Source organism: Symphodus melops (assembly GCF_947650265.1).
Source record: "Symphodus melops genome assembly, chromosome: 17".
Lineage (NCBI taxonomy): Eukaryota > Metazoa > Chordata > Actinopteri > Labriformes > Labridae > Symphodus > Symphodus melops.
In genome coordinates, this window is record NC_136707.1 from 11757354 (window position 1) to 11771735 (window position 14382).

Consider the following 14382-nt stretch of genomic DNA (forward strand, 5'->3'; position numbering starts at 1 on the left):
TCGAACTACAAATCTACTGAATATCAAGTTGTCTCTTTCTTCATAAAAAATAAACTTCTTTAACACAATCCACAAAAAAACTGTTTTTTCCCCTCCTCAACACAACACAAGCTGTGGCTAGTTTCATCTTTTAATTGAAGGCAAAAGAGAAAACGCATTGGTCCTTTAATCCCGTTTAATGGTGGGAATCAAGAGACAAGTTAAACACGGAATCTAACCGGAAGCTTGAAGAAGCCTCCATAATTATGAAAGGCTACGTGCTGAAATTCCACCTGGCCTATACGATTTTCCACATAATAAAGTAAATAGCCAGTAAAGTCTGTTTAATTATACTAACAATAAGATCAACTTTTTTTTCCTATACAACGTATCGTAAATATGCAAATTGGATTTACATTTGAAATAATTCCGGAAGTTGCATGCTATCTCCTGTGTTATTGATGGTCGAAAAAAAAAAAACAGACAACAACAAGAAGCGCACGAGACAACACAGCGAGTGGGGTATATTGGCTTATTGTGCAAAAGGTACATGGTGCATGGTTTTTAATTCACATGTTTTGACCTTAAGTCCTGCTGTTGCGAATGTTGTTCGCATTTTTGTCTTTCTTTATCTACCATCTGTCGTTTGCCTGAGAGAGCATCTAACGTCACTGGACTGCTTTGACAAAGGTGCGAGCGTGTGCTTTGTGTACATAACAATGTGTTTATAACACAACGTTTAAAATGACGTTATAGTATACGGGCGATATGCGACGTAAGAAGAATAAACCTTTTTTGTAAGCATTTTTGTTTCGTTTGTCTTTGAATGCGTCTTTGTGTGCCTAATGTGTAGGCTACGCCATTATGCTTTGTTATGACTCCAGAGAATAATTAGTAGACTCTATTCTGTTTTGTGGGTACCTATCGTCCACTTATACTACGTAAATTGTGTTTACACAGTAAGTGATTGCATTCACAGTATCAACAAACTAAATATTAAACAACGTTAGTAAAGATGAGAGCCCATAGGACTTAAAGGGTGCAGGTGACGCAAATCACATCCCCCACCAGCTCAAATCACGCACACACACTCTCTGTTATACTCAAATCTTATTCAATAATCCATGGGAAATGACAGAATGTTAACCGTAATAATAATAGCCTATGCACTGACATTTATTAAAAATGATGTAAACATAGATAATATAAAAGAAATGTGAAAAACTATATTATTTTATTTTTTTATTTTTTTTACTTGTAGGGCCACTAAGCAATGGCAAAGATTAAGGGAGATATGAGAGTATGCACATCAGGCAATGACAGAAGTTGGTGAAAACGAAGATAAGTAAACAAATGTGACGAGTAGGAGGGAATTAAAAGAGTATTAAGGGAGAAGAGAATAATGAGGGGTAGCAGATGGAGCTCACAACGATGTAAAATTAGCAAGTGTGAGAAGATTTTTATTATTATACATACATGTTTTTCTCTCCAACACCCTTCGTTCGTCATCCCATTAGTTTTATCCAGAGCAACAGCTACTGTTCCTGCCTTCCACCAGAAACAAATCAAGTAGTTGAATGTAATTTAACAAAAACCTAAACTTTTTTTGACAATATAAACCTTTGAGGCAACATATGAATAGCATTAATCAAGACAGTGAAAACATTTGTCTAAACAGCTGTGCCTTGAGCCATCTATCTATTAGTACATGTTTTTTTGTTTTATGTCAAGAGCCAAAATGTTCAAAATGGTTGCCTAATTGCAAGAACCAATACATTTTGTGGTTAAAATTAGTACAAATATACAATAATATAGTATATTTCATATACTGAATAAATGCAACAATTGCATCCTGTATCTTTAAAAATACGTTTGAAATATTTAGTTTCAGCTGTCTCTTTCGTTCCTATGTTCTGAAGAGAAAGAAAAACTTTTTCATAACTGACTACAACTGTATTGGTCTTTTTTTCAAGAATGAGCTGCCTTAAGCCTGCATAATATCATCTAAAAATAGGAAGTAGGTGGGTGATGTTTTTCAGATCACATTTTCATGAAGTACATTTTCATCCCTTTTAAATCTCCTCTTCTCTTCAAGTCCCTTTTACACAGTCTGTTCAAGGCGGGACACAACAACACTGGAGTGCTGTGAAAATCACATCCTGAACAACCAAAATGACAATGTTGTTTTGAGTGAAAAAACAAAACAAAACAACAACAAGAAAGATTTGTATATGTAGAGTTCAAGACTTTAGGGTGCAGGATAACTCTATTAAAGGAGGTTTTCAATATCAACAGCTCTTGTCTGATTGTGTGTTTGTGTTTAAGAGGAAACAAGCTGACAAAAACTCTCCTCAAATTGTTATGTTATTTTGTCTGTTGTCATGCCAACATGAGGAAAAGTTCCCCCACGCCCCTCTGTTATGATAACTCAGCATTTTTTAACATCTCGCTCTCTTTCGTTTACATTTGGGATGCTTATTTCTGACCTCCTGTGCTGCATCACTGCCTGTTGTGTATTTGTGGATTTTACTTGTGTTGTGTTTTGGTCGGAAATAAAAGAGGTTGCGTGATTGCTGTTGGACAATTACACAAAAAGGCCAACATCATGCTTAGCATTTACAGTGCAGATATGACAGCAGCATTGATTTTTTTCTCTGTCAGTATGTGTGTATATTCTAAAGAAGGCTTGCGCTTATCTCTTCCGTTCCATATTAGATAATGTACTTTTGCAACTATAACCATCTTTTGTTACCATAAAGCTAGAGTGGAGAAGTTTAGGGTCAGTATCTTGCTGTCTGTCGGCCTTAAAATTCATTAAAGACTGCACTTGAAACAGACAGCTTTGCACACAGTTACACTGTCTCAAATATTGTTAATACTTGATGTAAATTTGGGCTGCACAATATTAGAAAAACAACTGATATTGCCATATCTCTATATAAAATAAAGAAAAAACTAACATTACCCTCTTTCTGTTTTTTGGACTCTTTATATCAATGGACTTTATGCATTACTCATATCTCACTTCTTTTCCTCCTCTTTCTCTCTTAGATTGACTGAAAATCTACAATGCCTGTTGCCTCAACTAAGACAGAGCCTGGTAAGACCAGATATCTAATTAAATCTAAATCCCTTTCTCTCTTATATACATTTTAGAATGTAGCTCTTTAATGGGTTGTTAAGGGGATACAAAAGAAATGCTTCATTTGTTTTAATATTGTTTCATCTATGTAATACTAAAGAAGAGCGGGGTCTTTATTCAAAAATACTTGTGAATAGCTACACATGTAGTTTCTGATGGCTATAGGACTTCTATTACATGTTGGGGAAATTATGTAGAATCATATGCACTTATTTCAGAACTTGCATTAACTTTTTCAATATATATGGAGGGCACAGCAATGACTTAAATGCCAACAGCTCCAACAAAGACTACAGCTAATTGGGGAAAAAATTGCCATGGGTGATGGTGGGATGGTGTTACCTTGCCAAGACTTGGTATTCATTCACATTTACACAAAACTAATGTTCCTGTTCTTGTCGTGTGTGTGTGTGTGTGTGTGTGTGTGTGTGTGTGTGTGTGTGTGTGTGTGTGTGTGTAGTCCCCCAGGTCTTGGATGTGGTGAGTGACAGCACCACCAGCTCTACCACGGCCAAGGACCTGGACCTCATTTATCTAAAAGGCATCATGGAAAGCCCTCTGGTGTGGTATACACACAGGCACATTGACACACAGTTTTGTACAATTTTACATGGGTCATATGTTCATATCCAAAAATAAGAATCTCAAACATAATGTTGTGTCGTTGCATACATGTATGCATGCTAGGAACAAGAGGAGAGCCTGAAAGAGCCACGACTGTCACCAGTAAGGGAGAACAACGTTGAGCTCCTGCAGGAAATCCTGAGAGACCTCAACCCCTTCACAAACAGCTCTGACACTGCAGCTGAACTAGCACGCATACTGACACAGCCTCACTTTCAGGTGCAGTTCACACATACATGTAATAAAAAGTGGAAATATAGTTCACTTTAGAATTTTCATCAACTTGGATTGTATTAATATACCATAAATTAATGGATTATTTAAACTACACTTAACTGTGTACAACTTGTTAGATACCAAATGATTTTGTTTACTGTCTTGTCATGGAAGTTAAAATCTTTGAATTTTTGTCTCAATTGTCTATTATTGCATGTGTCATGGGTAGGAAACAGTCCCCATGAATTCAGGGCATCTGATTTGCACCATGGGCAGAGAAAACATGGGCCATTGAGGCTGGTTGTTTTGTTAAGCAGCCAGTACAATGGGTTGTTTGAACCTTGCACACATACCGTTATCCAATCTGACAGTTAAAAACAGAATTTGATTTAATTTGACAAAAGAAGCACATAGTATTTCTAAATAAAAACATTTGTATGTCTTACTGGGATTATTTTCCTTTTTTGTTCACCAGTCTTTACTTGAGACTCATGATTCAGTAGCATCCCAGGCATGTGATAGCCCTCCCCCTAGTCCGTGTGATTGTGTGGATCATGAGCAGGAGGACAGCCACAAACACAACCTGCACCCACCACCTGATGCAGTACGCATGGTGGGCATACGCAAAGTAGCAGGAGAGCATCTGGTGGGTATTATTTAAATGTGCACATAATTTGGCACAGACTAATTTTGATGCTTGTGCTTTTAATAAAAAAGTACACAAAGTTCAGTTATTTGCAATGAGGTTAACAATACACTCAAATTTGTTTTGCTACAGGGTGTGACATTTAAGGTGGAGGCTGGTGAGCTAATTATAGCTCGCATCCTCCATGGGGGGATGATAGACCAGCAAGGACTGCTTCATGTTGGAGATATAATCAAAGAGGTAAACAAGACTGTAACACATTTGTTATCTTTACTGAGATGTTTTATAATAAAGGTCGACTGAAATTCAACAATGGAAAAACTTTGACTTAATGTCTATCTAAAACATTGGGATATTGTGCTTTAAGATCTCCTCATTTGTTATTATCTATGATGTTGAAATATTATATTGTTTATTGTTTATATTGGCTCCAAATTGAACTTCCAGGTAAGCCACTGCTGAGCAGGTTTTATCCAAGCTATCAAAAAACAAAAAGCAGCCTCGGATCCACAGTTAATTTCTGAATTTATTAACAGGAAACTTTCAGCAAAAATGTAGCTGCAAAATAAACAAACCAGATCGCTCTCATATATATCTTAAGCTGCCGCTTTCCACTCTTATAGTCTCCCCCAGGTGTCATTAATCACCTTAAATTAGCCCTACCGATACACAGCGGCTCTACTTTAAAGAGAAAGGAGCAAGGCACAAATACCCCAAAATCAATTTACAAAAGCTAAAACCAAAATAATCCCAAATAAATAATAATATTAAATAATCAATTCTAATTTATAAATATTTGGCTCTTTTGTATTTCTTAACCATCAATAATTCATATTACCATCTAGCCCCAACATATATTATCATTTAAATGTAATCTGATTACCCAATGCCTGGTCAGAGTAGCCAAGCCTCAATGAACTTGGGGGCTTGGTATGTTAAGATAATTGTATGTTCTAGTTAAGACTTTTAAGGAAGTTTATTGGGGGTTTTTATGTTTGACAACTTGCACTGTTGTGAAGTCATTTAACTTTAACTTTATTTTGTAAAGGGACCATATACTATATTAAAGATAAATGTTTCCATTTGATGTATTACACCAGAGTTAGCTCAGAGCTAGTTTACATCTGCAGTCCCTGTATGTATTAATATTAATCTTAATATAAATTAATCACATGTCAATATTTTTTGTGAGAACACATTTGGTCTGTAGACCCTTTCAAGTATTACTGTCTTGGTTATGGTTGTCTAAATTCACATACTACTTTACCTGCTGACCTTGACAATCAGGTCTTGTTTTCACACTTGAACCTACACCAATGTTCTTTACTGTGGCAGCTGCTTCTGTTTCATTGATCTTTTAATGAGTTCATTAGACATTTATGGAATTTCTATTATTGTTTGCTATTATTATACTCTCTTTGCATTGCTATTCAGATATAATTACAAACAGGGATTCTTGTCAACCAAGGCATGTGTCTGTGAACTCCTAATCATCTGTCCTGTGACCTCTTTTGTAATGTTTCTCGCTCACTAAAGTCTTGTTATGCTTGAGGCCTACTTGACAACATAATCAACTGAAGGGCCCCCTAATTTGTCGATTCAGAAAGGTTCCTTTATCAAATGTGTTTACAGGTGAATGGACGAGAGGTAGGTCAAGACTCTAGGGTGCTGCAGGAGGAGCTGCAGGCAGCCAGTGGAAGTGTGGTACTGAAGATACTACCCAGCTACCATGAAGCAATACCACCAAGAAAGGTAAAAGCTACTGTACAAACAAAGAACAGAGAAAATTAAGTAAGTTGCACAGTTGTAGACTGCATCTTTGAGATGTTATTAAGACCTGTTTTTGTATTTGCATTTTTTTCCAGGTGTTTTTTAAGTGTCACTATGACTATGACCCAGCTAATGACAACCTGATTCCCTGTAAGGAGGCGGGGTTAAGGTTTGAGACAGGAGATATTCTGCAGATAGTCAACCAAGATGATGTCAACTGGTGGCAGGTGGAGTACAAAAACATTTTTTTATATGCATTTGCATTAGTTTCCCCTTTAAGCCATTCAAGTTAAGCTTTTAAATGAATTTCCATAGATTATAGTTTAATGTAATCACATGAGCACTGATTGTGGTTTTTGTTGTTTGTTTGCATTCTGTAATAGGTCTTTGTATGTGTTTAAACAGGCTCGTCATGTAGAGGGTGGTAGCACAGGGCTGATTCCCAGTCAGATGCTGGAGGAGAAGAGGAAAGCATTTGTCAAGACAAATGTTGAGCTTCCACCAGCAGGTAACTGTTAGAAAAATAAACAAGAAGAACATAGTAATGCTATTTCAGATTAATACTTGTCTGTGTGGAAAGATAACTCTTGACAATAAGCAAGAGTAAGCTTTTCATCTGCTTTGCACATGTGTCTGTGCCATGCTATAGGCACATTGGAGACCCTGTGATCTTGTTCTGCAAATAAGAGCATTTGACTTGAATGAACTTGTTAACATGTCATGCTTCAACTTTTCTGCTGTCACGCAAAATGATAATTCCTTAGGATCTCTTTTTCCATGACTAATTTTTTACAATAAATCTCTGTTTGGAAATAACATCACATGTAGGCCCATTCAACAGGGCACATAGTGAACTGATCAGTGTGTATGAAGAGCACAGTTTCACCAAGCAATAAAACATAACACTGCTTGTCACAGATAAGATGGTCTGGATAGAATGTGTATGTCTTTGATTGTCTTTGATAGGTTCATAGAGTGACGAACAATCTTGCTTAAACCAACTTCTCATTTTGATCTACTTGTTTAAATTATAAAGAAAAGAAAATGTGCAAATTAAAAGATCACATGCAGGAGTGTGGCTTTGTTAAAAATAGATTGTTCAAATCGGTCTTAAATGCTTGAGTATTGTGAACAAGATTCATGAAAAGACTTTTGATATTGTAAAAAATGTCTGACTAAATATATGTCTGTAGCTTTCTTTCTAGCTTTTTTCTTTAATGATGTCATGATGTATGGTTAGTGACAAATTTACATTGTTCAGCATTGCCTCTATTTATCTTGTCTGGTTTATTAGGGCAGAAGTACATGACAAGCTCCTGCTCGTCACAGTGCTTCTGAACTTTTTAATCTTGTTGTTCCATAGTGTGTACATATCACAGCCTCCATCACCACAAAACATATGATTCGATATTTCCTGCAATTTTTACCCGTACAGTACATTTGTACATTGTACATTGTTATCATTCGTCCCATAGATTTCTGACTTCAGGTCCCTACTTAGAGCTGGCTCACTCATGAAATAGCAAACGAGTACTCTATTTCTTTTAGTTGTTTGAATATGTGTATCTGTAGCTTTTTCATAGTTCACAGTAAAATTGGTATCATGTAAAACTTTGTTGTCAAGCCTCCCTGAATAAAAGCAAAGCAAGTATCATCCATACTTGCTTTGTAAAGGGAGAGACAAAATCTTAGAAGTACAACTAAAAGAGAGCAGCTTGTAGTCGTTCTGTATTTTAAGTCAAACATCTACAAAAGATTTACAGTCATGGCTCTCCAAATGGTTGGTTGTTAGCTAAATGTATAAACACTGTATTATCATTACCACATTCTGGGGGCATATACCTTGCATGTAAGGTGACCTTGGGTTTTTTGAAAGGTGCCCTCAAATAAAATGTATTATTATTATTATTATTATTATTATTATTATTATTATTATTATTATTATTATTATTATTAATTATTATTATACTTGACTGTGTGCCTACCTTTAAACTGAACCTGTCCATTTAGTGGTTTAGTGTTATAGTTCAGTTGATGAGGTTGGAAGTGGTACCCCCACTGGATTGTTTCACTTTGTTCTTATTGGATAAACAGTAGGTAAAGTGGTAATAAGATGCTTGGCTTGGCAGCTCAGGTGCAATTATAGCATCACCTGCTGTTAAACAGTGATGGTGAGGTATTTAAACACCAAGGTTTCGGTTGACGAATAGTGTTTCCTTCACACTTATCCCCACTGGCTATTTTTACCCTCGATCTTTGGTTATTGTTGTTGGGGTTTTTTTTTTTTATTATTTGCTTAGCTGAAGGGTGGTTGAATGAAGGCCTAATTTTATTTAATTATTTGAAGTATTGTAATGATATATTTATGCCACAGGAAACCTTTGTACTGGTGTTGGAGGCAAGAAAAAGAAGAAAATGATGTATGTGACCACAAAAAATGCAGGTAACGAAGCCTCTCCTTCCAATCATGCCACTTATTGTTGGGCCTAGTCATTAAACTAAGTCCATTGGTAAATCATGTTGTCACTAATTTTCCCCTGTAAAAACATTGGGTTTTCAGTTCTGTTTTCTTTGTCATCTTTCCTTTTTTCTTTTCTGTCTGACTTCCTTTCTTAGAGTTTGACAGACATGAAATATTGCTTTATGAGGAGGTGGCCAAGGTGCCACCTTTTAAGAGGAAAACGCTCATTTTGATTGGTGCCCAAGGTGTTGGGCGGCGAAGACTTAAGAATAAGCTTCTACTAAGGGATCCTTTACTCTTTGGCACCACCATTCCATGTAAGTAATCATACATTAAACATTACATTGTCTATTGCTCATCATGAGGATCTGGATTCTGCTTTTTATATTTATTCTTGAGAAGTTGCTTTACTTTGACATGGGTAAATGTTAAGTCCCTGTCCTTTACTTGTTGCCACTTTGTCTCATCAACAGAACCCTCCGCTGGCTAAAGTAACATGAAGTGCTTGCAAGCTCGTTTATTCAACAAGCAGGGGCGAAACCAACTAATACTGCGTTATTGTAGAATTCTCAAATTTATAATTGATAATGTACAAGTCTCTGATTTATAATAAATTAAGTAAAGTTAAGAAATAAGTGTACCCTGCTTATTTCCCTCCCAGGTGTGCCACCGCCCCTAGAAGTAAAAACCTAGGGGAAACAGCTAAGGATTGGTCAGAAAGGGAATTGGGGTTGTGCAAGAAGCTGTTAACTAATAAACTGTCAGTTAAAACCCCCAGTGTTTACAAACAACTGAGGTGTTAAGCTGATAATGCATAGTTTAAATAAAAAAAGAATTGTCTGGCTGTTTTAAATTTCAATTTTGCTATTTTTACCAGATTGTCAAGTTTACATTTGACGAAAAAAAAACAACACATATATCCATTTTTGAGGGGTCAGTGCCAAATATTATTAACACCTGTCCATGTGTGTTCATGATTTTTTTTCCAGACACTTCTAGAAAGCCCAAAAAGGGAGATCAAGAGAGTCGGATGTATGCTTTCACCAGCCGCAGCAAGATGGAGACCGATATCAAGAACGGATGCTATCTTGAACATGGAGAGTATGACGGCAACCTTTATGGAATCAAGATTGACTCCATACATGAAGTCGTGGAGGCAGGTCGTGTCTGCATACTAGATGCAAACCCTCAGGTACACACCGAAATGCCACATGTTTGAGTATTTGCTTTGTAGAGCTGTTTAAGTGGCATTATGCTTTCTGTCCTTTATGGCCTACACACTTTAACAAAAACAATACATAAAACCAATACATACACATTTCATTTGAACATTGTCCAGTAAATGTTGAAAACCATTGAACAGTCTTGAAAATGCAGTGTAACTAAATTCTGTCAGCTGAGCTCATGTGCCTTACTCAAGGGCATTTTTCTGACGCAATAGGACTGTACAAAGCAAGTACTTAAGAGTGTCCAGTAAGGAAACTCCAGCCATCTGGTGGAATCCTAACCTAGTTTTTTCAACACTGTCTTTATAATCAAAGTGTTTCTGTGGTCATGTTATTTTCCAGTCTCTCAAAGTGCTGAGGACCTCAGAGTTTCTGCCCTATGTGGTGTTCCTTCAGTCTCCTGACTTCGAGGTGCTCAAGGCAATGAACCAGTCAGCTGCAGAGGCAGGAGTGGTTACCAAGACCTTGACGGTAAGAAAAACTCATAGTATCTTTATTTACATGAAGAGAAAAGAAACACCACCACCATCCATCTCACAAACTTTTCTCCCTCATACCATCTCGCAAAAGGTTTTACAGCATTGACTGCCAAATCCAGCAGAATACTTTACAGGTTTTCATTCCACAGGCTTGTTTCTTGTTTTATCTTGCTGGTATCTAAGTTATATTTATTGTAATTGTTAACTTTAAATCTTAGTTGATTTTAAGGTATATTTATACAGTGTGTGGGTCTATATATATCTATATATATATATCTATATATATATATCTATCTATATATATATATATGAGAGACAAATTTCAAAAAAAAGAATAGAACCTTGAACAGCTCAGTTAGCTGCATAAAAAGTATGAACTTGAAAAGGTACCAGGAAAGTTCCTGACATTCTATTAGAAATCAACAGTAATTCTTCATGAAACCTTGTGTTTTCCATCTTAGGATGGGGAGCTTCAGAGGACATGTGATGAGAGCACTAAACTCCAGGCAGCCTACGGCCACTACTTTGACCTCAGCATCATCAATGACAACCTGGATGAGACCTACCGCACAGTCAAGGCGGCCTTGGAAACGGTTTCTAAAAACCCTCAGTGGGTCCCAGTTACCTGGGTTTTCTAGAGGGCACCTCTAGAAAGACTCAGGAAAAAACAAAGGGAAGGGAATAGCACTGAAGATATGCTGTGAAATATATAACTTCCTAAATATTGGATGTTTTTAAAACAATTTCACAAGTTCCTATCGACACAAGTCTGATCTGACCCTGACAAAAGTATTTTTTAAAAGAGCCATGCAGGGGAGAATACTGAACATTTCATGTTGTGTTAGATAAGACATCCATTATTTAAACAGGAATACATTTGTCTTTGCTTAGAGAACAGAAAAACAGGAATAGTCAGAAAAATGAATGAGAAAGCAGTCAGTAGAAGAATTCAGAAAAAATGTGTGCAAGTGTTTGTTTGAGTGTGTGCGTGTGTGTGCAATTGTCTATTTGTGCTTGATTTTAGAGCAGACACTTTTGTATTATTTAATCATCTGTGTGCCATTACTGATGATCATCAGCAGATTTTGTCACTTTTTACATTTCAAGATCAGAGAGATCAGCAATAAGTTAAAACATTGGTACACAGTTAGTGCCAGTAAATCACGTACCACAACCTGATCAACCGACCAAAATGCTATAAATAATTGTTCAAATGAAATTGACAAATGCCTATCACAACTAAAAAATAGATACATTAAAGCTGTTTGTTTAATAGTGTGGTCTCCCATAAGGTCCTCAATTTACAAAAGTGTTATTTTTATTAAACTATCAATGCAATGCTTAAGTTGCTGTGAAAAGCACAAAAACACATTTTGTGTTGTCAAACTTTTTTAAAGAACATTTATTACCAGGTGCCAACAATAAACATAAACTCCACTGTCAATCTGTGCCCTCTTTTGTAAGCATATATTTAATGTAGTTGCACACTAGTGTGCATTGTTGTTTAAATATTGACAGTGCGAAGTGTGCATGTGTAATTGTCTCATTGCAGGACATGGGAAGTCACACATATTAACAAACATGCTGTGGCATGCATCCTTACAGTGGCTGAACATGTAGTGGACATACGTCGTATTTGATGTGTAATGTGTGAGTTAATGTCAGCACAGGACAGTGAGCATCACAAAAAGTGACTGTCACAGGGCTTGCTGATTTGACAACATTAGAAGGGGTAGATCACATGTAAGTTATTGTGACACAGAGGTTGATCCCAAAGTTGATTAAGAAAAGGTGTAACGCATCAACAAGCGTACAATATCAAAATACATATTTCATCAAACACATTAGCTGAAAAATAATCAGTTCCTCCTGAAAACGTACAACACACATGTTCGTGGACATTGAAGACAGGTTTTAGCAGAAATAAATTCCACTCAGAACTCCAACTATTGTGTATAATTTGCACTTTTACCTTTTTTCGGATTATAATTGAAATTCAACCATGTTTTGGAGTCTCAAGTTAGCTGTAGATAGCTTGCAGATACATTGTAATAGCTCCTGCTTAAGTAAGTTTGACATTCTTGCTTAGTATTAAGTAAATGTGAACTTTCATAACATAAGTTGTGCCATGTAAACAGTTCCAAGGGAGTAAGCAACTCAACAAAAATGGCAGACACCTGCCACAGTTTAATCACTTTAAAAATTAAAATGACTTTTTAAGAGTTTAAATTAAAAGACACTTCCTTTTTACTGCTGCATTCAGCTGTTGTGCTGTGCCCTTGTGGGTCACCATGCATGTAACACTGCCCATGGTGCCAATTAAAGAATGCTCCTTGAGCAACTTGTTTGTACTCAGATATGATATTGTGGCAGCTACTGAGTACTGTTGATACACAATGAATTGTTATGCGGTATAGAAATAGTGGTATTAGAGAAGACCTTTTTTATTGGGTCTTGTAAATAACATTCCTATGTATGCTCTAGTTTTTAAAAGTGAATTAAATATAGCAGATATTCTTTGACTGATAGCTATATTTGGAGCTATTGGTGTTGTAATGCACCAAACGGTGGTCTCTGAAGGACATTCCAAAACCTTACTGTGTCCTTATTCTATAAAATGTCATGAATGCAATAAAACCATGTTGGCTGTATCTTTATTTAACAACACTTAAACTTGAAATTCATGGAACAGCCATAACTTTGGCAAGTGACAAGTGAATTGAGTTTACCATTTTATATCCAGTTCCTATGAAGGTTTGTTGGCTATATTTTTAAGTAATTAAAATAGGAGGTTGCTCTAAGTTTAGGTTTACTGTACATTTGTATACTTATGTGCCAAAAATGTGTTATTGAAGGGTTTTATACCAAAATGAAGCATATAAGGAGAATTAGAAAATGTTTCATTTTCTTTATTTAAAGGGGATTGGTCTTGATGAAAAACCTGGCTCAAAAAAAATAACTAAGACATCAATCTCATGTCATCATCATGGATTATTTTCGAAACTTTTAAAAGAAAGCCACTCTAAGCAAAAACAGATGTGGCACCAATCAAAAACATAATTGCTGAGTTGTGGAGTATTTCTTCAAGTTCAGTGATCTGTATTTCAAATAAAACCCTTCAACAAAAGTTCTGATCAAGCATGAACCATGTCAATTTATTGCAGGACTTGTGATTGTAGAATCAGACATAGTTCATGTTTTGCCTGAAACTGAGTAAATACATTTGAGTAAAATAAGCTGTTGGTTGTTTTTATCGTGAGAAATACTTCTCTTTACAAGAAGTACAGCAGACCACTTTATCTTACTAACATTTTCATATGGAAAAATTAATGGATATTCTGTGTTTCACTGATAGAGAACAACAGAGATTTATTAAATCACTTGAAACTTTATTTGAACTTTACATGATATGAACAAATGGATTCTTGTATGTTTTGTTACACAGTCAAGGTCAAAGCAGTCCACCGTTTCAGACAGTCACTTGACTGAAAGAATATAAAATGGGAAAACAGAGACACCAATCCAATCGTTAAACATAGAGTCTTACATTACTAAATCACTGCAAACACTTGACTTTATTTTTCAAAATAACCATTAAATAATGGAAGCATGAGCCAAGTCAGTGTTACCAATTTGGCGACTTTCCATATGCTCTTTGTGACTTTTTGTGCAAGCCAATCTTTGCAAGTTTTTTTTTTTGAGAAATAACGGCCTATTTCAATGGCAAAACAAAACAAAAAATAATAATAGTTAACAGAAGAGAGTTCATTTTTAGCTCTACACATATTTAGTTTTGTTTCTCACTTTTTGTCTCTCCCACGTTGTTTCTTTCCAACAGC

At 36.0% G+C, this 14382-nt stretch overlaps 2 protein-coding genes across 2 annotated transcripts in view; one reads left to right on the forward strand and one right to left on the reverse strand.

The window, feature by feature from the left end:
• Positions 1–14382, reverse strand: part of elof1 (elongation factor 1) — a 383117-nt gene that overhangs the window by 108759 nt on the left and 259976 nt on the right. The window lies entirely within an intron of this gene.
• On the forward strand, positions 378–13779 carry LOC306837961 (MAGUK p55 subfamily member 2-like). Its single transcript, XM_079365857.1, has 14 exons — positions 378–525; positions 3031–3079; positions 3582–3682; positions 3809–3964; positions 4437–4607; positions 4740–4847; positions 6240–6359; positions 6473–6604; positions 6783–6885; positions 8752–8820; positions 8994–9155; positions 9828–10030; positions 10407–10535; positions 11005–13779. Exons 2-14 carry the CDS (start codon positions 3049–3051, stop codon positions 11179–11181), a joined length of 1662 nt encoding a protein of 553 aa, XP_079221983.1. The 5' UTR covers positions 378–525; positions 3031–3048; the 3' UTR covers positions 11182–13779.

Bases quoted from the DNA above. Each gene is read 5' to 3' on its own strand.
- LOC306837961 (XM_079365857.1), top strand. From the start codon at position 3,049: ATGCCTGTTGCCTCAACTAAGACAGAGCCTG. The intron at 6,605-6,782 runs GTGGAGTACAAA...GTGTTTAAACAG, and splicing joins ATGATGTCAACTGGTGGCAG to GCTCGTCATGTAGAGGGTGG. The intron at 6,886-8,751 runs GTAACTGTTAGA...TTTATGCCACAG, and splicing joins TGTTGAGCTTCCACCAGCAG to GAAACCTTTGTACTGGTGTT.